We start from the raw sequence: 26,121 nt of genomic DNA on the forward strand, positions 1-26,121 counted from the left end.
CCTGACAGTGGAAAAAACAAGAATTCCCAGGGATGTCCTATCCTATGCTGACATATTTAAGTGTGCCGGGGCCTCACCACCCTCCCAGGGAACAATTTCTTCCTCATATCCATCTAACCCTGCTCTCTGTCAGTGTGAAGCCATTGCCCCTTGTCCTGTCACTCCAGGCCCGTGCCAAGAGTCTCTCTCCATTTTTCCTCTGGGCACCCTTCAGGCACTGCAAGGCCACAATGAGGTCACCCCAAAGCCGCCTCTTCTCCAGGCTGAACAATCCCAATTTTCTCAGCCTTTCCAGGCTGAAGATTCGCAATCCTCTTAGCCTTTCAGTATATCTTTTTTCCAACATACTTAGAGCATGACCCTTGGCAAAGGAGGATGAAGAGGATATCTGTTCAACTTACAGAGATGCAGATGCTGCCATTTCAGAAAGCACCTCCTGTCACAATGTCAGATCCAGGCAGCTCTCCATGACAGCTGAATCTACAGTGTGGATGAGGCAGTGTGGATGTGCAGCTCAACCCCATCAGCTCCTGTTCCTCATGGTCCCAGCAGAGGTGGAACATGCTAGAAGGATCCAGGAAGGTGGAGAAACGCAGCAGTGGAGATGCAAGCTGGCCAGAACAGAGGCAAGAGAACAAAAGGAAGAGCATTCTCTTGATTCCTGAAAAGATCACCATCATCTCTGCAGTCTCTGAGTCTTGCTGGTACCTTGGGCAGCCAGGAGAAACCCAGTTTATATGGAAGTGCCCAAGGCTGGGCTGGTTGCCAGGAAGGAGGGATGGAACCCAACTGTTCTATATTCAATTTAAAATGTAGGAAAGATCAACACTTTACATAACATGCCCTGGCACCTTGCCTGAGTAAAACTGTACTAAGCCATCTCATATACGTCTTTGAACATTTTTAACAGCTGTTTTGTCCTACAGAACCAAAACAAGGCAGCCAAGTGCTTACCTCCTACCCAGTACTCCTCAGGGTGGGTGAATGTTGGCTCTCCTCACCAAGGAAAAGGGGCTCTTCTGATGAACTTGTCTTGCCATTTCAGATTTTAAAATGAATCTCGATTGTGCCACTGTGGTGGGGTGATTATGGACAAGTTTGTAGGAAAGAAGCCAAGTCTTAATGCCATGGCTTATCAGAGGAAGCTGTTGTGCCATATGGAAAGGGCTCCTGTGATAGCAATCTGGAAGAGCAGAATAAGAAAAATGCCTCTGCTCCATGTACTATACCTTGGTGGGAGTGAGTCAAGGGAGAAAAGTGCATCATCTCTTGTGCTGCCTGAGGCCTTTCAGTGTAATGACATAAAAACAATAACCCTCAGCAGGTTTCTCACCAGTTCTGCCAAGACGTGCCTTGTCCAGCATCTCCAATTTGCCCAATTGCATAATCCACTACAAAACTTACCCCATATCTGTGGATTCTGGAGGACATTGTAGTTTATTCCTATTAACTTGCAGAGAAAATGCAGAAAAGCCGTTTGTATTATTTTTCTGGGGCAAGTGTTGGAAGAACAGATGAACAACAGAGAAGGAAAGTTATCTATCTGATCCTCAGGCATATGGTTTAAAGAGATCAAATTGCATACAGATTGCTTGAATCCCAGGTCATGTTGTTGACAATCCTGCTTTAGACAGCAAGTATATTTATGACTTCTTATTTCAGTTCTCTAATCAAATGCTGACACTTTTCATACTGTCTGCTCCAGAGGCCCAAGACTCTGTTTTGGGGGGGAGCCAGGGCTGAGGGATACAGTAATGCAGATTGAGTATTTGGAGGTTAGGACAGCACAGGGATATCAAAACTGAGAAACTTTGGCCTGTCTGGGAGATGAACCAAAGACAGAACTAATCAAGAAGTGGGGAGGGAAAAAGGCAAGGAGATCTGCATCTTGCAGAGCTGTCCGTGGGAGAAATTTTCACTGCGGCTTGTTCTCCACTTTTAGGCAGAAAATCCCTTCCTCACATGGAGAAGAGTGTGAGATTGGAGGATGCAACTGAGACACTGCTGGAGTGTGCAACTCTCCTGCAATTACAAGGAGAAGTAGTTTGGCTGTGTGACAAGGACTGGAGTTGCCTGGTCTCTTGGGTGGAACAGGATGTGGTGGTGTTTGCATGGCACTGCTGAGAGGCGTGGGAGAGATGTGCAGGAGCAGGAAGATACCACAGATTGGCAGTGAAAAGCATGCCAAGGAAGATTTTAAAATTATAGATGACCTGAGAAGAGGGAGGAAGATAAAATCTGCTTCCTGTAGAAAACTAAATGCTCTTACGGGAGCCAAGTGTGAAAAGAAAGAGGAGAGTCAGAATCACAGGATGCAATGGCACCTCTGAGTATCTGCCTCAGGCAACAGACAGAGACAGACAGGAGAGGAAAGCAGTGAAGTTCCACTCAGTTTTCTCTCTGGGGATTTTGATGACGTGCAACAAACTCGGAAGGTGAGGAAGAAGGAAAATGCTATGCCCAGTACTCTCAAAACAGCCCTGATTGTTCCACTGCTGAAATCCTTTGCTGGCAGCACACAGATCCCTGACTCACAGCCAGCTTCCACCCCACACCTCCCCAGCTCAGCAACTCCCTGTCGCAGTGCAGGAAGCAGCAGAATACTGTTATATAGAGCCAGTTGAAGCAATGTCAATATAATTTCACAGTATTTGCATCCCGGTGAGGTTATTTAACACCTCTGGTCTTTTAGGACAAATTTTAACAAAAAATTCAACTTAAAAAGAAATTTGGTTTAAAAATGTCTGAAGGTTGATACCCAAATAGGTATTGAACAGAGTGGTAACTTGAACCTATTGTAACTAGGCTAAAAAATATCCTTACATTCAGCTACTCACTTCTTTGACATCCCTCTTTTCCATGTCTGAATCCATCCCAGATTCTCTTTATTTCAAAAAGCTATAGCCCTTGTGGAAGATGGTGACAAGCTGACTCACCTTTTGCCACACATCTGCAGGGCTACTTCTTCCAAATCCTAAGGATCATATGGAAGTAGCACAGGAGATGTAAAGCTCCTTGTTGAGTAACACGTGCAATCCTGAAGGAAAAGAGGTGGCATAAGGGAGATTTTTTCACAAGCTGCCTTGTGAAAGGACTTCACCTTTACTTAATATAATTTCTCTGCTCTTTCACTGCTCTGGGCTTGTTTATCCATAGCTGTGTTGCACAAATCCTCCTGTTCTAGGAGTTGTCCCACTGCAGCTGTGAAAAACCCTTTCCTTCTCCACAGGCTGAAAATCCTGGATGCCCAAAAAACCTGAGGATAGAGAGGTGGAGATTCTCCTTTTAATAAGTAATTTGCAAAGTGGGTTAGCAGGGACACATCAGCATGTGAGGGATATTTACAGAATGGAGAATTGTAGGACTGCAGTTCTTTTTTCCCCTTTCCCTTTTCAAGCTTTAAAGAGGTGCCAAAAATATTGCTAAAGGCAGGGGCATCCCAGATGATGGCTAAAGGCATTTTGGATAAATATAAACAGTGTCTACATAGCCATTTCCTGGACAGACTTGTCACCTGAAAGCTCAGAGCACTGGAAGCACAAAGAGGGTCAAAGATGAGCAGTTCCTAGGCTGATAAATTTGCTTTACTCGTCTCGCATAGCAAACAGGAGGGCACAGGCACACCCAGAGCTGCAGAAATTGATGCCTGCTGGTAAATCCTTGCACAGTAGATCAGGAGCTATCAGAAGAGTCTGCTTTTGAAGGCCAGCAATGTGGACTCTGCACTGGCTGTGCATTTGATGTATTGCAGTTATACCCTCCCAGGAGCAGTGGTGAAGTGCAGTTATGCAGAAAGCATTCAATTCCAGAAAGGTTGTTATTTACAGACAACAAAACAGTTTTGTTATGAGGTTTCAGAGACAGAAGTAATCTAAGATCTTGGTCACTGAGCCTTTGTGTTCTCACAGCTCAATTATCTGAAGATCTGTATCTGACATCCTATAAATACCCACTGCTGCACCTTCTCTTCAACTCAGTTGGATTCCTAAAACTTTTCCGTACTGTGATACCCCTCTCAGCCTCACACCCCAAATCACTTAAAAAATGGGCTGTAAAAATGCCCAGCAACTGGAAGATAGAATTATAAGATGATAGAATGGTTTGTGTTGGAGGGGACCTTAAAGATCATCTCATTGCAACCCTCCTGCCATGGCAGGGACACCTTCCACTAAACCAGACAGACAGGCCAATCTGCAGAGATGGACAAGAAAGCAGCCACCTCATTTTCTTGGAAAATGTGGTTTAAAAATGGCAATACATAGAGAAACAAAACATGATGTATGGATTGGGCTTTTCAAGAAAGCAAATTATCAGTGTTTCTGTGAGACTGCATAATGAAAAGTCTGAGGGTGGCTCCAGCTGAACATGAGTCAGAAGATTATTCTCAGCATTTTGTAGGTTGTTCTCTTACACAGAGGATTTTCTCATTATCTCCTTTCAAATGGCAGAGGGATGAGGATGCTACCTGTGTCTGATGGATTTGTTTCTGCAGAGGAATGTGAAAACAGTGATGATATCTCAGGGCTAGATATTTCTGCCAAGTAATTTCTATTTATTTCTGTCATCTCTGAAAAAATCCAATAGCTATCCACAAGAGCCCTTATTAGGAAAGATTTTGAAGATGGAGATCACCATGAAGGCTGCAGGGATTAAAACAGAACAGCAGGTCAGCAAGGAAGACAGCAAATTCATGGCAGCAGTGAAATGCCATCCATCTGCCTTCTATATGGAAGGATGTTCAAACTGAATTTATAGGCTCAGATGACTTTGCCACTTTTCCCTCAACACTGAATGCCTTGGAAAACCCATCAACATATGTCATGAGAAATAATACTACAAAGAGCTATTGAAATATACTAATTGTGAAGAAAAAACAGCTCCAGCACAGAAGCCCATTTATCAAATGAGGTTTACACCTTCATTAGGGTGACATCCATTCCAGGGGTCAAGGGCACCTCAATATAATTAATCCTGAACTTTGCCCCTGAGGTAGAGCAGACAAAAACCCAAGTGCACAGTTGTGAGAATTAGATATTGTAACTTGGGGCAGCCTAAGCAGTGAAGGTAATGTGACACAGCAGATGAAGAATGAGCATCAACTGCACCAAACCAGTAAATTCTTGTTCTAAGGGTCTGAGAAATGTGATAAGGGCTCTGTCCACACTCTGCAGTGCACCCACCCTGGCTGTGCTGTGCCATAGCATGGTGCAGAACAGAACTCACTTTTCCCAGTACATCATTCTGCTGAAGAATGGGAGTGGGAGCATTTATGGTCTCCGCGAGGGTTCAGATGCAAAGGAGTCTCTCTGACACCAGATGTACAAATAATTCTGGCATTGAAAGCTGGTCTTCTTGTCAGGAATGTCGGTATTACAGCAGGATGGTATTTGTCTGCCAAAATACCCTTGTAATTCTCCAATCAATTACCCTCATTAATGGGCTAGTGCCCTTCTTGGGTCACTAATTTTCCAGGTGTTTCTTCAGGAGTCCCATGATTTGCCTGAAGCTGAGGGGATGATGACAGCAGTCCAATTTCCCTGAGGTGGCTTCTACCATTAAGTGATTCAGCTGTACCTGTCAGGTGGCTTGTTTACTCCTGTAACACTGGAACTGTTTGAGGACCATATCCTTCCTTTCCTTTCCTTTTGCACAAGAGCCTTTGGGAGTTTGCTGCTATGGTGACTCTAAGCACCTCTGAACACCTCTTTCCCTGGGGGCTGCTGCAGTGTCACTGCTAAAGTAGCAGCTGCTTTTGGAAGGATAATTTTTTCATTATTCCTTTTCAACCGAATTTCTAGCTATAAGCTCCAGTAAATGCAAGAGGTGTAATAAGGTGGGTGCTTTACAAATGCAGTGAAAATATAGTCTGTTGCTTGAAGAGTGAAATACCTAAATTAAACACATTAAGCACATAAGCCATAGGGATCATAGAAATCAGTTTGGCTTTTGTTGGGTTTTTTTCAGAGTATCAAGTTAAACTTGCTATGAAGGACAATTTTCCCAAATCAAATCAGCTTGCTTAATCCATTCTTCCTGTTGAGTCCCTGCAGAAATGGGCCCAGAATACCACTCTGCTTTGTTGTTGTGAGAGAGCTAAAGAGCATAATTTACATTTCTAAATCTGCTAGGAAGGTGCGACAATGTTTTTCATCTAGCAGCTTCACTATAAAAAGAGGAAGATGGAGCAGAAGGAAAATGAGGATGCTGGGTTTGATTTCTTCTATTTGTTTTATACATAAGTAAATTCAGTAATCTTATCCATGAATTATTCCTGACTTATGGTGCGGTAAGTAAAAAGATTCAGATTCTTCAGTCAACACATCTGTTCTTTTAGATCCAGGAAAATATAAAATTCCAAAGTCTGTTAAAACACCAAGAATAAGCCACTCTCCACCTCTACAGTCTCCATTTTATTGCTGCTGGTTGTGAAGAATCTCTGATCACAAAGATGGAGATGAGGAAAAGGAATGGATCTCAAATTCTGTTTTGGTTGACTAGATGATTTCAGGGTAAAAAGAACATTAAATATACTTACAATGTGCACAGCCCATGAACAGACAGATATAGCTTATATTCCTGAGTACAAATAATACCTACAAAATACATTAGGTATGCAACTGAGCCAATCATAGCTTGTGCTCTGTGTTACTTAATTGGTGGGAAAAAGAGAGAAGTTTTTGGAAGAGCTCTTTCACCACTGTCTTCTGTTTGATCATATTTAATAGGCTTTTCCATGTGGTTTTCCAAATATTTCTCTGGAATCGCATGCTTTCTTGTGTTCTGCACATCACTTTCTGCTGTGCCTGTGAAAGGAGTCAGTCTGTCAGCCAGTTCACTTCTCACTCTGTCAGCTGCATTCTTCCAGAGGTTCTCTGCAACAATAAACATTAAAATGAGAGGGTTAAGACTGCAGACTCTTAACCACAGGTAAAACACAGGACTGACACAAACTCCCAGCAAATCAGGTGAAAGTTTTCTCTGGGATCTTACAACCCCCACTGCTGCATTCTTTTGCTCTGAAAGTGACAAGCACTGTGGTGTGCTGTCGATACTGTTCTGCTCTCAGCAGGGAAAAGGGCTTTCCGTGTGACACTTCAGCTCTTCCAACTCTTCTTGCAGGCATCTGAACTAAAACATAAGGCATGCAGTTCTACACAAGTGAGGGATGCTGCCTTTACCCACCCCATTTCAAGAGCCATCCATTATCTCCACACTTCCACCTCCCCTTACTCCAGGCAGATGACACTAAACACAAAGAAACACCAAACACTGACATAAATGCACGTAGTTCTGAGGTGGAACATGCTTACGAATAGTCTCTCTTCTATTTTCAGAGAATGCAGAGAATGAGCCATCACTCATCTTCCTTGGGGCCTGTGTTTTCCGGAAGATTTTTGGCTCCTGGATCCACTCATGTTTCATCGCTTCATCGGGAGTCATGCGCAGGGAAGGCTCCCACCTTAAATCCATGGGAGACAAATCATTATTCAACTATTTCTATCTGAAAATTAGCAAGAGGCAAGAGATTCAGCCTTGTGTTTTGAAAGTCAGGTCATGAGGACATTTTTTTTTGAAACAAAAAAGTTTTATTTTTATCCCAAAACCATGGAAAAATCTTATGTGATCTTCTCCAGCCTTCAAAACCCATTTACGTCAGCACCATGCTGATCAAACCCTCTGCAGCATCAAACCACTTTTATAATATGCAGTTCCTGCTTCTATTAGGGTAGGGACCCAACATTCTTGTTTTAGGTTTGGTTTTTTGCTCCACTGAAATTATTTTCTGAAAATTTGGATTCAACCAGCAAACTAAAATGAATCAATGATTCACACAGACTTGGCAAACAGAGAACGCTGAAAGCAACCTTCTTGTGAAACATTGTGGGATGACTTTTTTCTTCCCTCCCCATGTTACCACAAGTTAGCAGTTTCTTCAGAATTTCTTTAGGAAAGTGCTACTGAACTGCTAGAAAGAAATTTCAAGTCACTGCTAAAGAAGGCATAGTAAAGTGTCAATAATAATAGTTATACAAATGATGCCATGTGGAAAACAAAAAACAAAACCAAAAACAAACAAACAAAAACCCAAACCAAATTCAAAACATCTCACCAAAAAATAAAAAAGCATACACAATAGATGCCGAGATTTTAAAGGCACTAAAGAATGAAAGCAATCTAAAAACTAGCTTGTTGCATACAGTATGAACTCACATTAAGCATCCTTTTAAAAAGTCCAAGAAGCCAGCATCATGGGTGTTCAGCACTGTGCTTAGATCCTTGGAGTCTGGGCATCTCTTTTTCCCCTTGCTGTTAGTTACTGATTTAGGAAAACCTTTGGAATCTTAAAAAAAAAGACATCCTCAAAAAGTTATATTAAAAATTTTCACTAAATACTTTAAAAAGTTGCATAAAGACTATCTGTGTTCATCCCACTAACTCCAGTTTTGCCCTGTTGGATTGATAATCTACCAGAATTGTGGCAAATAGGATTGGTTACATCCCAGAGACCACGGTTGCTGGTTTGTTTGCTTTGAGCAATTTCCAAACCAAATTTATATACAGAGAAATGAAAAATGTAAATTAGTTCCCAGAGCCCACTGCATTCCTTTCAGCAGCAATATTTTTAAAGAGCAACTTCTATCACTTTGGCAATTGGAGGCCCATAAGACATGAAGAGCAGAGCTCAGAGTTAGTTTACAGGTCTCATTTTAACCTTTTGCTTTTTTTCCATACCTCTTCCTGGAAGTATTTTTATTAGCTAGGAATTAGCTAAAGATCTCTGACCCTACTCTCTACCAGTGCTATTAATTAGTGATTAACTACCCTGGAGGCACACAGCAAGGACGAATAATCAGAAGAAATTACCAAAAAATGTTCTCCTCCTTGATGCAGCCTGGATAAAATCAGCTGGTGGAAGACCCAATACCTTCACAGAAAATGAATTCACAGAGTTACTCCTCATTTCATAAAGATACACAACAACCATCAGGTGAGATATGGCATTTTGCCCTTCTTATGAAAAGAAGTTGAATGTTGCAATTCACTGTGAAATGTCTGCAAAATATTTCCTCTTATTGTGGAGGGAATTGAAGGATTCCTTAGTGCTGCTGTGCATGTCTTTGCATCAAAAATAGCACAGCCAGCAGAAGCAGGGCAGTGCTTTTCCCTCTCTCCATGGCACTGGTGAGGCCACAGCTCAAATCCTGTGTCCAGTTCTGGACCTATCACTTCAGGAAGAACACTGAGAGGCTGGAGCATGTTCAGAGAAGGGAACAGAGCTGGGGAAAGGGCTGGAGCACAAGTCTGATGAAGGGAAGCTGAGGAAGCTGGGAAATGGGCTCAGCCTGGAGGAAGAGAGGCTCAGGGGGCTCTTCTGGCTTGAAAAGCCATTTGGCTGCATTAAACCTCCCTCTGAAAGGCCAGGCTGCAGCCAATCATATTCCCTTATTGCTTGAGGTTTCTCTTTGTTTCTGGTGGTGCAGTTTATCAAATGGGTGTGCAAACCAATCCCAAAAGTTACCTCCATGATGCAGGCAAGTTGGTCAGCTTCATTTTCCCCTGGGAACAGTGGGTAGCCTGTGTAAAGCTCTGCTATGATACAGCCTAAGCTCCACATATCAACAGCCATAGCATAAGGATGACCAAGAATCACTTCAGGGGAGCGATAAAAGCGGCTCTGAACATAGGTGTACACTGGATCAAAAGTTAGACAAGAAGAAAAATATCACAGTTGGAAATGAAATGTCAATTTGCAGATTTCACAGAAAAGTGGCATATGTTCAGAAATCATAAATCTGTCTATCCACAGGTTGCTCACATAGGCTCTGGAAACATTTTCTAATCCCATCCTAAAAGTAATAGGTGATACACTTTCCCCTGTTCTATTTAGAAATTGTTCTTCAACAAGTTTCACTGAAGGATATTGTTTTACTAATGCTGTGATTCAGTTTATCCATGCTCATTTTTCTATTTGAAGGTGTTTCATTTGCATCAATCAACAGTTCCTAAATTAAAAAGAACATTTCCCATTTCCCTCCCTGTGATATTCATACAAAAAGTACCAATTATAATTTAACCATCTCACAGAGAAAGGCTCTCTGGATCTGACAAATTTCTTCATAAGCGAAATATTTGGATTATCCTCTTAAGTTTGTTCCAGCTAACCACTCCTGAAAGTGCAATTCTTATTTCAACAGGAGTAGAGGAGCTGATCAGGCTTGGGACAAAGAAAAAGAATGGTAATATCTTACTTGTCTTTACCAGTATTTGCTCCACCATCAGTGGCTGAACAGTTCACCAGGTTCTAATTAGGGGCATAGGTCAATATATTAGCCCAATCCAAGAAATAGTTTTTCCACATTATTTAAAATTAAGAAAGCTTATTAAGAAAATTACATCAACTTGACTTTTCTGCAAACCTCTTTGGTCTTCATAGCAGCTTGATCCAAAATCAATAACTTTGACTGAACCTTGCCCATTGTGGTATAATAGTATGTTCTCCTAAAAAGAAAAAAATCACAGGAAAAAGAAGGGTTTAGCACCATATTAAGTAAATGAACACTTGTGAAAATCGGAATGCAAATCTCATTTACACTTCTCTGCGTAATGAGAGCTTCAAAATTCAACCTCTTTTGGAATGCATTTGCTAACATGAGGAGGCAGCCAATAATGTGCAATTGTGCAAAGCAGAGAGATTTGTAAAGGTACCCAGGCTGCAGGTGAGCCAGAAAGGGCACCAGGGAGCTCCCCAAAACTCAGGGTTGCTTGTCTAGTAAACGCCAAAGTGCACCTGACTTTGTGCTGTGTTGAATTAACCAGAACCATCCTTTTGTAAGCACAGAAAGCCCCTTGCCCATGAAGCTGCCACACTCCTCAGTTCTTCCCTGCACTGCTTTCCCCAGACTCCATGTCAGCTCACCCCTCCCCACCTGTGTGCTGCACAGGTCTCAAGGGAGGGATAAATGGACAAGGAAGGGTCATATGGATTCTTAGCTGGGTGCAGGTGGGTACAGCACTGGGTTCCTGCAATTCCAGCTGGAGAAGTGATCCTTAAACACCCAGCTCAAGGATATGTGCACGGATGAGCAAACACAGCCTTCAGCTCTCTTCTGCAGAGTTGAGTTTTATCCTCATTAAAAGTCTGTCTAAATGAAGGATTTCCTTCTCCACTCCTCAGCAGACAGGTGGCTACTTTTATCAGTTTTACAGTGATTATATGTCAGGGCTTTAAAGGGCTGAACACTTCCTAGGTGGATGCTAAATAATTATGAAGTGGTTTCCTGGGTAACTAGCTCATAAGGAAATGTTTCATGTGCCAGGAAGTAGAAGCTGCTGGTGAAAGTCAAGGCAAGGACTGACTTCCACAATCCAGGTGCTCTTGCTTCTAGTAAGGGAAGCAGCATCCCCTCTCTGCAGCTCGATAGCCCTTCATGCTCATAGTAGGACTGTCTCTTATACTGAATCCCTCACAATGCAAGGGAGCTGATCAAAGCTGGAAAAACAGGCTTTGGAGGCAGTGATTAACTAGCATAAAGGCCAGAGAAACTCCATATTCTACCTTGTGCTAAGAAATATCATAGGAGGCAGATGGGATAACAGATGTGAGTTTCAGGAAACATAAATTCATGAAACTGTACAGTTGCTGAATGAGAACAAAATTGTCTTTTAGTTAACTCACTACATTTTCACTAATATGTTGCTCTATTTAAATACAGACTACACTAATTGATGCTGCCAACGTCATTCCTTACCAGTGGCTGCCTGGAAACAAATTTCCCATTGGGCTAATCATTTTTGATTCAAATATTTGGGTTATCTTGCAAGTCTCTCTTCTCACTGCAAATTGGTCTGGCAAAGATTTTGGCAAGACAATGGGCAGAGACAGTATGCGACTTCTCAGAATTCTAAATCAAAATATATTCAGCAAAGTGAGAATAGAATTTTATCCTAGCATTTTTACCTGAGAACTTATTTATTGCTTTAATTTGCCCTTTTGAAAAGGAAATCAAGAGAAACTTTCACCTGAAGTGAAAATATAATTAAAATCCTTCAGAACTCTCAGAAAAATGCAAAAATTTAAATTTGGGGCTTAAGGAGAATGAAAATGTTTAACCTATCATGAATGCTTAGCAGATAGAGCAGAGGAAATTGGAGGACAGATGTTCCTCCAAAAACAGGTGAACACCCTAAATACTGTTCCACAGAATTCCTTTGCCATTTACTAGGCTACTTAATTTTATAGTTTTGCCTAAGAAATTAAATAGACTTAGCAGGATAACCTGAAACAGGCTACCTTGTGAATACTCCTCGCATTACAATGTCTCTCATCTTGAAATACCTAATTTTACAAGTACTTTTACTCTAAGTAAAAAGTCATTATCTGAATTTTATTCATATTTGCATATGTTTTGGCAAGCAAATAATCTAATTTAATGCTTCAGTGAATGAACTGAATCAATGGTAATAATCAGTTGACCGTAGCATGAACATAATTTGAAATAAATTACAGCTTCTCTACAAACATCATACTGGGTTTTAGGGTTTCTCCTGACAGTTCCTCTCAGTCAATAAAGAACAGGATAAGTTCATTTATTCTGTACAGAATACCAGGTGATGAAATGATTGTACTTACAGGCTTCAGATCACAGTGAATGATTCTTTCCTGGTAGAGCACTTGTAAGCACCTCAGCACACACAGAGTGAAGTGGCGAATCAACGACAGGCTGAAGCCTTGGAAATTGTTCTTTTTGATCAGCTCATACAAATTTATCCTGTGAGGGAGAAAGAAGCAGCAGACAGAGAGCAGATAAGAGATTGGGGAATTTATTTTAAAGACATGATTAGTTTCCAGTGTGTTAAGAGCTTTTCTTCCCACATGGAGGACTCATGCAGAGGAAAAGGAGAGCTATTTTCCTCCGTGCAAAAGCTGCTCTGCATGTGATATGCACAAACACCTCCCAGATCTAAAGCAGATGTAAAATCAGTGAACTTGCCTGCTAAATTCTCTGCTGTTAAGCAGCTGTGCTGATTTTCACCAAGAACAATAACCATTCAGTAACCAAAATTAATTTTCTTCTGTCTCCTTTTGCTGTCATTTTTCTTTGCTTTGGCATCTTGAGTAAATAATTTCTGTCTAAAGGTTTTTAACCAGCAGTAAATATTTCTAGATAACCCCTCCCAATATCAATTCAGGTCTCATTAGGTTTTTATATCCCTCCTGTGACCATCACATCTTAGCTACTTCCAGTAGCCTGGAGAAGAGAAGGCTCTGGAAGATCTCATTGCAGCTTTCCAGTCCCTAAAGGGGCTTACGAAAAGGAGAGGGAGAGCTATTTTTGAAGTGATAGTGATAGGACAAGAGGTAATGATTTCAAACTGAAAAAGGAGTAGATTTAGATTGGATATTAGGAATAAATTCTTCCCTGTGAGAGGTGTCCTCAAGCACTAGCACACATCTGCAAGGACATGACCAGCTGGAGCTTTCTGCCTTCCTCACTGGAGTGTTCACTGGTGGCAGGCATGGCCCATTCCTTTGGAATTAAAGTTTCCCAGACTTAATGGAAAATATCACAAATCAAAGGCTTTTCATGGTATTTTAAAGGCAGTGAAAATTTTACCAGACAAACATTTTTCTATGACAACCAGTCTTCAACTCCATGGTGGAGAGCTAAAGATAGTGGCTATCCCATTTCCTGTGTGTTTCCATAGCAGCTTTCAGAAAAGACTGGTCTGTGTCTTCCCTGGAAAGGAGTCACCTCTTACCCCGTGTGCCTGTAAGTGACAGACTCACATACAGCAACACAAGGGATTTAGGTTTCTCTGGGATCAAGCTGTGATATGATGCTGAATCTTCAGCAGGGGCTCTAGCACATGCACCAGTGGGGGTTTTACCCTAAGGGGTGGAGAAGTGGGGGTAGCCTGGATAATTCCAGTTTGATTCCCTGATTACAAGAAGGCTGATGAATAAAATGATCTGACTTCTCCAAAATTCCTCCAGAATTCCTCCTAAGATGCCCTGCAGCAAAAGATTCATAAAAAGCAAGATGCAGTTTTATTTTTAAATTATTTGATATTAGTCATATTTATATACCCTGAAGTTTACCAGTCCTGAATTTACTCTTTTCCTCACAGGTCTTTCGGGGAAGAAGACTTCAATACCCAGCACAGAAAATAAGGGATGGATCATGTCATTGCCCGTGTGAAGTCTGAACGTGGCCTTTTTCAGTTCACCTTGGGTGATCAAAGGCTCAGTTATGCAGTCTGTATTTAGACAGTGTTCTTTTCTAGCTGCCAATTCTTCTGAAGAAGACATAAAAATTAAATCTTGTAAGGCACAAGAGCTACAATTCTCCTCAAGGTGTGTGTAAAGGAAAATGTACTTTACCCTAGCAGTTCAAAGGAGATACAGAAGTGATTGCGAAAGTAGAAGTATTCCTTCATGTGGATGATATTGTGAGTGTCATCTTTGTCCTTCTTCAGCAGAGCATCAAGGATCTTCACTTCTACCAAAGCCTGGCTGTGAAATCTGAAATATCACATGACACAGGAATGGTGACATCAACTCAGGGCAGCATTTGTATTTCTCCAAATGCTACAAACACTACGAGCTTATGATAAGCTCAGCAGGTGGAACAATTATTAAAATATTTCATTCAACCCTGTTAACCATGGTAATTTTGATTTCTGATGGTTGATTCCTAGTCTAAATACACTGACCTAACATAACACTTCAGGGTACCTAATTTGACTTGTCTGAAAAAACCTTTAAATGATTAGGTTTCTAATGAGCATCCAGACTAAAATCCTGGTGCTCTCAAGTCTATGGGAATGCTTCACTTTCCTTGAACAGGGCCATGTTTCACACCTACCAGTCAGACAGTGGATTTTGAAAAGCATCTTTACACTTAGTGTTCACTGAGGGGGAAAACAGATGAACATCTGTTTCACTGACTCTGCCTCAAGCTTACAAATTTGTAACCAGCCACTAAACAGGAACAGGTTGCTTAGGACCACAGTGTAAAATTTTTCATGTTCAAGCAAGTGATGGATGCCTTCCAGCATATTCCTGTGGTTTTGGAGCCTTGTGGGGATGCTCCCTGCTCTCAGTCCTTCTTGGTAATACACACCAGGTAACCTGCCATGGTTACCTGGGTTGTGTATTCACTGTGCAACACACAGAGAGAACTCCTTGTAAACCTGGAGAAACTGTGCTTGCTTTCCTAGGCTGTCTCTCCTCTGGGTCCAGGTCAGTTCCTGACATCCTCCTTCCTCACTCTGCCCTCACTGTGTTTAGAATGTACAGGAGGTTTGATTTTGATTTGTTCATGTTGTCACTGGTGATGGTGATTGTAATGGTTTTAAGTCAGCAGATATCTCACCTTTTCTTATTTCTTATTATTTTCAATGCCACTAACTCATTGGTTTTGTGATCCAGGCATTTGGCCACCTGCCCAAATGACCCTTTCCCAATGACCTCCAAGACTTCGTAGCGGTAGGCAATGTGGTCATGCAAAACCTTCAAAAGAACACAAAGAGTTCAGATTCAAGGAGTACAACAAAGACCAGGCTTCCCAGTGGCTCCTGTGTGTTTGAGCCTGCTCTCCATGACAGATGGTGGGCTAGCTGCAGGTGAAGTCCAGATCAAATAAGGGTAACAAGGAAAATCCCAAGTGATGCTTCCATAGCCCACCTACCTTGCATCAACACTGCATGACATGCAAAATAAATTCTCCCCTGAGCTTTACAAGGCATATTTTCACTATGTGAATATTTATCTTCTAGAAATAACATTTATTTCACAGACAACACTTAAAGAGTTGAAACAAAATCACTACAAACTTACTGAGCTCAAAACAAATACCATAATATTTCCACTTACCTTTAAGTAGGAACCATGCTCATCATCATAACAATTATTATTCTGGGTTTCAGGCAAACCTTCAATCTTTTTAGCTTCCAGGCCAAGAAACCAGAGCTCTGTATAATTGAAAATTTCTTTTTGCTCATAGACTGTTAACTGGTTTCTAAAATTTTTCAAGGCTTCTAAATCAGAAAACAAGAACGTAAAACCAAAAATCAATAAAATGTCAGAAACCTGATGGCAAAGTGCTTTTACAATGGAACATTTCACAGTAGAGCCCACCACTTTGAGCAGGATGCTGAGAAAGGCTGTTAGAGTTCCCTTCCAACTCAGATTTCTCTTTTTCTACAATTTCATACGAATTTCTATTTTTTTTTTTCTGGCTTGCAGTATTAAGTTCAATAAAGCACTCATCATCTGTCAGCAAGACTTTTAAGATAGCTTAGGTAAAAATTATTTAATTGTGAGGGAAGTTATGTATATAGATTTTTTGAAAATCCCATCTGTTGTCTATCTGCTCACTCAGGCTCCATAACTTACATGAAAAGTCACATTTTTATTGGTTTATAAAATGTCAGTAATGTCTAGTTAACCAAAGCTTTCAAGTACTTGTTTTTCTGATAAAAATCATTAGTCAGATGCTTGAGGTTAGGAATTAAATGGTGCCCAAATCTGCTTTTTTCCTAGTTCTGATTCTTCCTGCATAGAATTTCAGCTGCCCTAACACCTCCACTCCCATCATTTAAATGTGGATATATATTCCAACAGGAGCATTATAAATCTATGTGTTGCATGCATGTGTGGGTGTTTTGTTAAACAGTGGCAGATCTTCATCCAGCAATGCAGGGATGCTAAATCATTTCACAGCAAAAGGCCACTACTTTATTTTTCCTAGACTCCTTCTAGAAATAGACTAACTCTGTCAGAAACTTTCTAGATCCAAAAACTCCCAAAATGCAATTTAGCCCACATCAATAAAATGGGACACAGCCACAAGGAAGAGGGAAAGGGTTTTATCCCTGTAATGGAATGTTGCTGTCACCTACCCCACCTAAGTCTTAGATAAATATACATTGTTTTTTATACTGCATGGCTCTATCTGTATTTATCTTAGTCAAATCATTCCCCTATTGGGTACTTCCCCAAGCTGGATAATTAGAAATCACTTAGTCCCATCCATAGTGCTGTGCTCTAAGTTGTTAAATATTTCAGCAGCCATTTAACATGGCACCTCTGGTCTCTGAGTGTCCTGACTGTACACACTCCTCATCTGTGCAGGCAGCCTGTCACTCCAGTCCTTTCAGTTTATCCAGGGATATTCTACCTGAAGCTGTCATAGGCAGTTTGACCCCAATGCTGGTGCTCTCCAGTTCGGATGGTTTTGTATGTACTCTGGTATCACCCTCAGGAAGACTGTCTGGAAGGTTAAATTGAGGAAAATTGCCTTGAGTTCCATTTTCCTGCCAAGCAGAAAAAAAAAAAAAAATTAAAAACTGCTATATTCACAGAGAGAAAGCTGCAATATATTTATATTGGATTAGTTGAGTAACTTCTGTCAATTTTGTGCTGAGACAGAACAAGCAAGCTTGGTCACTAGAACACCCTGCTTATTCAGACTGCAAATTCTGCCAAAAGTACTAAAGGCTGTTGGACCATGGAAAGATAAATCTCTATCAATGAGAGAAAGAAGTTCATCTTCCAGATTCATTCAGTATATGGACTTTCTAGAAATGCTATCTATACCAATGCTGGTCAGCCTTGGAGGGCTGTGGTTTCCCTCTTGGAAACCATGCCAAACCAAGCAAAAGACAGGAAGTTTATTTGGAATATCCAGTATGGATATGCCAACAAATGGTGTCTGAACAAGTTCGTTGTCTTCTCTGATGAAGAGATTGGCTTGGCCAGTGGGAGAAAAGCACTGAGCATTGTGGACTTTATTTTGAGCAGGGCCTGTGACACTGGAGCCCAGTGAATGGGAGATGAACTGGATAAATGGATCATAATGTGAGCAGCCTGCTCCAAGTCTGCTCGGTAGTGAGAGGCTGGGCCAGATATCCTTCAGAGGTCTCTTCCAAGCTAAATGATTCCTTTATTTATTTCTCATCCTTTGAGACAGTGGGGCTGGGTGGAGACAAAAAAACAGCTCAGTGTCTGTCCGTGTCAGAAGGGTACCAAAGCCATATTCAAAAACCAGCACATGGTTGCCAAGAGGAGAACCCAAGTGATGGTATATGAACTAACAAGTGGGCAAGCTTGGTCCACCACGTCCTTGCAAGAAGTCCTGACTGGTACCACTTCAATAAAAGCATCTTTGTGGTTGTGGGGTTTGAGTTAAGGATGTGTGCAAGTAAAAATGGTTTTTTTCCAAAACGAGGCATTTTTCCATACTTGTCTCTAATTCTGACCCTTTTTCTCTCTTCCCCCACACGTATACACTTGTGACACTTTGCCACTGACACTCTCTCAGTGGTACTTAGAGAGAGGCTGGTTCAGCAGGCAAACAAGATGTCCAGGAGCTTTATAACTCACCTGAAAAGAGGGGAGGACACTCTGCAAGCTCTTATTTGCTCTTTGAGGCAGGCTGCTCTCAAAGGGGGGAGGGTTTGCAGTGTCTGCAGCCAGACCATGCTTCACTTGACCTTCCAGATGTGGGAGGGCAAGGACACCACGACTGACTCTCTAAATAGAAAGCAAAAGGAAATGTCACATAATGGTCTAGCAAGCAGTTCTGTGCCACATCTGTGAACACCAGAGGGATGTAACTCCTTGAAAAATGTGTGTGATTCGCTTCTGACACCTAAAGGCAAAGGGGAAATGAGCAGATGCTAAGGCAGCTCCAGCTGTACTAACAAGCAGCAGGAGGCTGTCCAGGCAATCCAGCACAATTTAGGGAATGAGACTCCTCACAAGAACACTTCCATCCAGCATCAGGGCAGCGACTGCTTCAGCTGCAAAGGGTGGCTGGATTTGGAAGCCCAGCAGCCATTCCAGGCAGCAGGACTCCTGTGAGCAGGGAAAATAAAGCCCACACAGGGTAATAAGTAGCCATGAAGTGTCAATGGCAGAAAATATCATTAACTATTCCCAGTGGCAGAATAGAAACTGGGACTGCTGCCAAACACCAGGGGTGGATACAGTGGGAAGTCTTCCCTGTACCGGCTTCTCCATATTTCCTTCCCCCTCATTTCATATGGAGCTCAAATTGACTGGGCCCATTTGTTGCACTCCTTATTAACTAGGAAAAGACAAGTTCTCAGCAAACTTTGTTTAGAAATAAGTGCTTATGCTCATTTAAATAATCCAGGATTACTAGTTCTTCCTGACTTCTCCCATTTATTATTTGCAAAAACTTCTATATAATTTGTTAATTACAGTCAGACATTAAAGGGCATGGTTTTATGAATGCCTTGTATGTCTTATCAATGTCTTGAATATCTCAAGTCAAAGAAGTCAAACTCTTAGAAGCAAAGAAAACTCTTTCAGGTAGACTATTTCTTTAGTAAATAATAAAACTATTATTTGAAATAAATCTGAAATAGATCAACTATGCACTGTGAAATGCAGAATAAGGTCTAGAGAGCTAAAACTACAGCCCACATAAACTTGTGAAATTTTTCTCCTCAGGGAAGCATAGAAACATATTTGGCAAGCTTTTGACAACAAGAGTGAGGTTTGATATTTTCTTAAAATGCAAAGGAGCAATGCTCTCAAACCAATCAACTTTAATGAGAAAGTTTTTTATTCCAATACTGTGGAATAGCATTTAAAATCTTAGAACTGGGATTCCAGTGGACTTTCTCCAAAAGCTTCAAGAAACAAAAGTAACTTGGCAGAAGAAATGCCTCAAATGCTACTGAACACAGGAAAACCAAAATACTTGCAAGCATTTGGGACAGTCATACAGCCACTGAGAAAATGGAAGAGGACAAGGAATAGAAGACTTGCCCATATTCATTTATTATAAGAGATCACTTAAAAAACAAGAATTCAGCTACTTTTGAAGTCAGCTGAAGAGTCACATACCTGATGGAAGACTCTGTTAGAGCCCAGATGATCCCTCTCTTGAACAGTCAGCTGAGACTGAGAAAAAGCATCCACGTGGGAAGACTGCAAACATAAAGTGAGGCTTTAATAAAAATTATTGTGGAGGAAAAAATTATGGAGCCGTTGCCTCATTTCTGTATTTCCCTCCTTTGTGACAGTGCCCATGCCAACACAAGGTGTGAGAGAGGGCCACAAAAGCTGCTGAAAACACGTTACATGCTCTGGCAATGGCTCTCTCAATTGAGCCGCTGTTTTGTAGGATGGGGCAGAGACAGTTTGTTATTATGCCTCGCAGATGTTTGGCGTGCCTCTGTGCTCAGCCAAGGGGAAAAGGGCCCTCTGCCATCCCTAAATATGTACTTGGAAGCTGGTAATGAGTCTGCTTGGAAGGATCACTTTAAACTGCATCACTAGGTAGATTGTGAGCTCCGACATTGCTAAAAGCAGCATTAAACTGATTCAGCTTGTACAAATAAAATCAGGGTTTAGGTCTACTGAAATATAGAAAAACCCCATTAGCTCCAATGGGCAGATAGTATCAGCAATAAATAAAAAAAAAATCTCATGGGGAAAGTGCTAAGCAGCTCACCATTTTAAAGAGTTTGCTGCTGCTTTCAGCAATTTTTCAATAAACATGCTAAGTAGCATTGTACACTTCTGCCCAATAACAAACTGCAATGAAATGAACAAATCTTTAGGATAATTTAGACTGAGAAAACTCTGTGGCTAAAGCACATTGGAGCTCTGCTCTATAGGCTGGAGTAAACCCCACTGAATTTGGTCAAAAGGGCTCCTGAAAGAGTCTGTCTGAGCCTGGAAGAGGCAGGGACAACTCAGATTAGATACTGCACCTCTGCCAATACACTGCAGATATCCATATATAGACATAGATAAACATATATATATATATATATATATATATAAAAAAACTGGGTGTGAGATGGGTAAGGGAAGCTTGCATGCAAGCTGATACACACACACACACATTGTGACCTTGATATATGGAGGGCAAATTAGTATTGCTGCAAACAGGAAGAACAAACTGAAATATCCTGACAAAGGCTCTGGCACATCCTGCCCTGAACAGAATCAAGACTGGTTTGAGCTGGAAGGGACCTTAAAAACCAAGTAGTTCCAATGCCTGCCATGGGCAGGGACACCTTCCATGAGACCAGGCTGCTCAGAGCCCCAGGATCCAGGCATTCTCTTGGACGACCTGTGCCAGGGTCTCACTACCCTCACAGGGAACAATTTCTTCCTCCCATCTCCTACCTCCCATTTCTTCCTCCCTTCCCATGGGAAATCCCATCTAAACCTGCTCTCTGTCTGTGTGAAGCCATTCTCCCTTATCCTGTCACTCCAGGCCCTTGTCAAGTCTCTCTGCATCTTCCCTCTGGGCTCCCTTCAGGCACTGCAAGGCCACAGTGAGGTTACACCAAAGCCTTCTCCTCTCCAGGCTGAGCAATCCCAATTCCCTCAGCCTTTCCTCCCAGCAGAGCTGCTCCATCCTTCTGACAATCTTGATGGCCTCCTCTCGACTGACTCCAGAGCCTGTGGCATATCCACCCTTGCATGGATTAGAGACTCTAAATGACTTTTCCAAAGGAAATATGGAGCTAAAACTCTGTGTACAGATCTACCTGGCCACATGGAGGAAATGCTGCCTCTTGATAGGTTCAGCTGTCTCACCATCAGCCAGGAAGACACCATTGAAGCCAGGCAGACCAGCTGGAAGCTGCCCCTGAGATAACTGTGCTCTGTGTGTGCTCTTCCTGTTCACAAATGAATAAACAAACCCTTCTGCAAGGGCAAACTTCAGATTTAGAACAAACTGAGAACAGCTCTGGCATGAGATGGAGGGTCATGGATGGCTGTGAAGCACAGGAGAATGGCAGGAAAGGGATAGGTACTAAAATCTGTGTTTGCTGGACATGGTAATTCCCATCTTTGGAACTGGAGATCACCCAGGCAGGGATACGGGATGATGTGCTGTAAATCCAAAATATTACAAGTGCCAGCACAGCAAATGCCACAGAAGAGGGTCACTAGACTACTGCATCCTAAAAAGGAGTGTCCTAGAGCATGAAACAGTTTGCCGAGGGCACCAAGTATCCTTAAGGGTATGAATTTCTTTAGATGATGATTCCATGGAAAACTCAGTGCCAGAGTATTTTACCAGACAATCTACAGACAATCTTCCTATGTAATCTATGTAACTTGCATTTCAAGGGACAATCACATTTGTTATGAAGGTGAGTCTGAGATACACATTCAAAACTCTACTAATTATGTCAGCCCAGCTCTTAGTAAGACTAATAATTTTAGTGCATGTTATACTTTTTCCTCACACTTCATCCATACTTCACTCCTTGCAAGCTACAACTTTCAGTTTCTGGAGCTGATAAAAATACTGCATTTCACTTAAATGTAGTTCCTTAGCCGCTTCATGCTTTTCAGGCTACAAATCAATACAAAGCCAGGATTTTATAGAGAAAAAGGTATCACTGAAAACCAAAGAAACAATGACTTCACGTACCTGTGCAGACTGTAGAATCTTGACTCCAAAATGGCATTTTATTTCTTAGCAATACTTTTAAAAATCTAGGAAGTTATGTCCATATTACTAATTTTTAAGTAGATTTATTAACAGAGCATGAAAAATTAAAAAAACATCTTTAAAACTAAGTAAGAGCTAAGGAGGAAGGTGAGTGGGCGTCAAGATGTGCTGCCAGAATTTAGAAGACATTTAATTTCCATTCAGTGGGGAAAGATTACCAAGATTTTGAGGCGGACATTTCTCCTTTTACAGTGCAAAAGCAAAACTGTGCCTTTTTTAAACCATGGAAATCTGTGATCCTCTTTGTCCTCTTTCTCAAAACCTACTTACTATGGATTTATTGCTCTTTAGGCAATTTATTCAATAAACTCAGACCTTCATAAAATTCCCCTAAATGGGTAAATAACATAAACTTTTATTTGTAGAAAAACTGATCTGTGCCTACACCAGTCCTGCTGGTGGCTGAATGGGGAGCAGGTGGATTTATTGGACAGTCCACACAGTGGCTTTATTTGATGGTCTTGATCCAGGTGACCCAGCAGAACTGCTCTAGCAAAACCCTGGAGTTACCCTATGGGCTCTGCAGCTGAGCTGTTGTGGCTGAGTTTGTTCTGGCAGATGCACTCCAAAGAAAAACTGCAGCAACTGGTACTGTTCCACTCCATTTCATTCCTGGTTTCCCTGCTCCTGTGGCACTCAGCCTTGTCCTACAGCTCCAATGCTGAAATCCCAGACTATCATCTCCTGCTATTCCAGCCCTTCAAATCCTGGACTACCTTGCTCACTCCAATTACCACCAAAGAAACAGAACAAGGTTCCTCAACCACCACCTAGCCCGCAGTCACAAAGTTTTAGGTTTACAGCATTCTGTAAAATCAGGCATCACTACACACTTCCGTAATTCTCAATACCAGAGTATTTTTTTCAGTACCATCTTAAGCACAGAAATCAGAAATGCATTAAAATTTTGGAAATTTTTAAATACATAACTACATGAAATAAAGACCCTCTTGTCTCTTCATTCACAAAGGCATTCTCTTCCCCCTGTTCTCAAAACTGAACGAAGCCTGTAGCATACATGAAGAGAGTACAACACAGGTGCTAAATCATGCAACACATTAAAAAGCCATAGCAAATATACTCTGTCACTGAAAATACAGTAGGAAAACAAACATTTTCCCCACCTTGTCAACTATTTCTGTCAGCATTACTGCGAGAGCTGTTAAGTGCAGGACAGGAGCTGTTTATTCCATTCAGCGAAGGCATTTCAGGAAGCCCACCTTCATCTAGTCAGAGCATAGCAGGAGCAGTTCCATGCACAGTGCCCTGAGCAGAAAAAAATGGATAATGCTTCTGCTTGGCTTCAGATTTAAATTTTTCTCCCGGAAATATGCCAGTGACTATTAGCTGCTCTAGTATTCTTTTGGTGGCCATCTGTTCCCTTTCTCAGCCTCCTTCTAGCCAAATATAATTTTCCATATTTATCATGGCAAGTCAGTAATAAGAAAGACAAATATAACAGGATTGGCTGTTCTCCTTGTCATCTCAGTCTGTTCTTTCTCACTGAGCTCATGTGCTTGCGAAACCAAAAAACACTTGAACTTGGATTTTGTCAAAATTTGTCACAGCGACCTTGCTATACAGTGAGCAAAATCTCTTTAACAAGACTGACAGACTGGAAAATGAAAATTAATTAATTCCTTAAGGGTTGGATTCTCGTTGGGCATTATATGTCAAACTGTGGCCCCTTGGTCTGTGGTTCTTGAGGGCATTGGTGCAGTGCTGCTCTGCTCTGTGGGATAATGAATGTGTGAATTATTTTGTTTGGATAATGAGACAGAACTTAGCTGCCCTCCTGTCTTTCCTCTTCCTCCTTTGGATGCTGTGCATGTATGATGGGGCACTGACGGAGGCGTCCCTATTCCCCAGCTGTCTTAGGGGAATATCTAAAGCAAAAATACAGTGTGGTCTCCTCCTTCATACAGCCAAAGAATGATATGTTCCCTGATGGTCTGAAATCTGTCAACAACCCAGAACAGTTCTACTTTCACTCAGAAATCAGGGTTTTCAAGGAGGAAATACATGCTCATCCACTGAGGCTGCTGCTTTTACAGATGTTGCTGGAATGGTCAAAGGACAAACAGTTACTCATTCACTCCCATGGTGGTCTCTGCAAAGCCTCTCCTGATGTAATTGCTGGGCTGCACCTTCCTAAAAGGCACATTGCTCCCACTTCTATCACTCCCACTTTTCCATTCATCCAAGCTTGGCAACCCTCTAAGCAAGAAATCTTCCCCAGTATTATAAACCTCATGTGCAAGAGAAACTTCTTAGTTTCTCACCAAATAACCATTCAGGCTGTCGTGCCAGGAGGGGAGGCATGCAGATCACAGAGTCCTAGAATGGCTGAGATTGGAAGGGACCTTAAAGATCATCCAATTCCACCTCCCCTGCCATGGGCAGGGACTCCTCCCACTATCCCAGGTTGCTCAAAGTCCCATCCAGCCTGGCCTTGGACACTGCCAGGGATGGGGCACCCACAGCTTTCTGGGCAACCTGTGCCAGGGCCTCAGCACCCTCACAGCAAAGGATTTCTTCCCAAAATCCCATCTAAATCTTCAGTGTGAATCAATTTCCCCTGTCCTGTCACTCCAGGCCCTTTTCAATTGTCTCTTTCCATTTGCAATCCCAGGACAGTCTCCATAGAAAGGAGTGAAATACAGATCTGCCCATGTTTTAGCCATCCCTCATTTAGAAGAACAGCCTCTAATTTATTTTCTTTATTTCCTTTCTTTGCAATGTTTTCTCTCCTCTTCATTTTATTACATTCTTGTAAGCATATTCAAATTGCTGTGATAAGTCATGCAGGAATTAAAAACAATCTCCAGGATCATTCTTTTGTATTATCTGAAGAGGACCAACTAATTTTTGATGACATAAGTTTTCCCCTCCATTTCTCAACAATATTCTCAAAGCAAGATAAACTTGCCAGGATTCTTACTAGGTTTCAGTCATGCTACAATGAAGTAAAAAGCAGTACATAAAATGTTTCAGCTATAAATTTAAAAGCAGGTCTTTTTAAGTTTGAAGGAAAGATTTATTTTTGTAACTAATTTTTTTTTTTAATTACCCACTTCATAAAGACATTTAATTAAAGGAGCTAAGTGCAATAGCACATAAATTCCTTATGGATGTGATCACTGCCTGTGATCATCAAACAGACAATATCTTTACCAAATTTCTAAGTTTGGCAACATCTCTGTGAAGCAGAATAGTATTAGTGGTAAAGGAAATTAAAGAGCTTTCCCTGCAAAGACAACCCCCTGCATCATGGAGTAGGAAGAGGATTCATTCCATTTTAGCTAAACATTCAAGGTAAACAAATTGCCCTGTGGAAGCACCCCTGTCTTTTTACTGGCTTGTCTTGAGAAGGAGCCTGTTCCAATAATATAGACTAGATATCCCAAACTTTTACATTCCTGTAATTAGATCAGATTAATTCTACTCCATATAGCATTTATTCTGCTACTACTGCACTTCATTCCTGATCTGAATGAGGGCAAAAAGCACAGAGGAACAATGAACTGAGCTGTCTCAGTGTTGTGCTGTGGAAGGTTTGAGCAGTGCCCCAGGAAATGTCCAATGCTGCCACTGCAGGCTG

The 26,121-nt window shown here is 41.5% G+C and overlaps 2 protein-coding genes and 1 long non-coding RNA gene across 6 annotated transcripts in view; all 3 read right to left on the reverse strand.

Annotated features, from left to right (window-relative positions):
- The window catches only part of LOC121469195 (killer cell lectin-like receptor subfamily B member 1B allele A), a 13,449-nt gene extending 12,520 nt beyond the window's left edge, over nucleotides 1-929 (reverse strand). Inside the window, exon 1 of one of the 3 annotated variants that reach the window (XM_072923757.1) lies at nucleotides 402-929. The gene's annotated coding sequence lies outside the window, so the exon portion shown is untranslated. The remainder of the gene's footprint in view (nucleotides 1-401) is intronic. The other 2 variants (XM_072923759.1, XM_072923758.1) reach the window with 2 other exon arrangements.
- A 5,460-nt stretch (nucleotides 930-6,389) lies between these two features.
- DYRK4 (dual specificity tyrosine phosphorylation regulated kinase 4) lies at nucleotides 6,390-24,223 on the reverse strand. Of its 2 annotated transcripts, none has more exons than XM_030263513.4 (14): nucleotides 23,645-24,223; nucleotides 19,883-19,966; nucleotides 18,389-18,538; nucleotides 17,184-17,319; nucleotides 15,878-16,041; nucleotides 15,378-15,514; nucleotides 14,384-14,524; nucleotides 12,632-12,770; nucleotides 10,419-10,500; nucleotides 9,521-9,693; nucleotides 8,866-8,926; nucleotides 8,212-8,341; nucleotides 7,311-7,459; nucleotides 6,390-6,872 (listed from the first exon to the last, which is right to left on the reverse strand). In XM_030263513.4, the coding sequence occupies exons 1-14, from the start codon at nucleotides 23,666-23,668 to the stop codon at nucleotides 6,646-6,648; spliced, it is 1,797 nt and encodes a 598-aa protein (XP_030119373.4). In that variant the 5' UTR covers nucleotides 23,669-24,223; the 3' UTR covers nucleotides 6,390-6,645. The 2 variants fall into 2 exon arrangements, with proteins under 2 accessions (XP_030119373.4, XP_030119374.4); XM_030263514.4 differs by having other exon boundaries at nucleotides 15,878-15,975; nucleotides 23,645-23,931.
- Nucleotides 13,094-14,083, reverse strand: LOC140682249 (uncharacterized). Its single transcript, XR_012053702.1, has 2 exons — nucleotides 13,617-14,083; nucleotides 13,094-13,529 (listed from the first exon to the last, which is right to left on the reverse strand). It is a non-coding gene; the product is annotated as an uncharacterized lncRNA (long non-coding RNA).
- Nucleotides 24,224-26,121: the final 1,898 nt, after the last annotated feature.

This window comes from Taeniopygia guttata, chromosome 1A, assembly GCF_048771995.1.
Source record: "Taeniopygia guttata chromosome 1A, bTaeGut7.mat, whole genome shotgun sequence".
NCBI lineage: Eukaryota > Metazoa > Chordata > Aves > Passeriformes > Estrildidae > Taeniopygia > Taeniopygia guttata.

What these genes read in the sequence shown, in the direction of transcription:
- DYRK4 (XM_030263513.4), bottom strand. Translation starts at nt 23,668, where the DNA reads ATGCTGACAGAAATAGTTGACAAG. An exon ending in AACTTGCCTGCATCATGGAG is followed by an intron (nt 8,927 to 9,520) that starts GTAACTTTTGGG and finishes TTTTCTGTGAAG; the next exon opens with GTATTGGGTCTTCCACCAGC. An exon ending in AAATAGAAGAGAGACTATTC is followed by an intron (nt 6,873 to 7,310) that starts GTAAGCATGTTC and finishes TTATTGTTGCAG; the next exon opens with AGAACCTCTGGAAGAATGCA.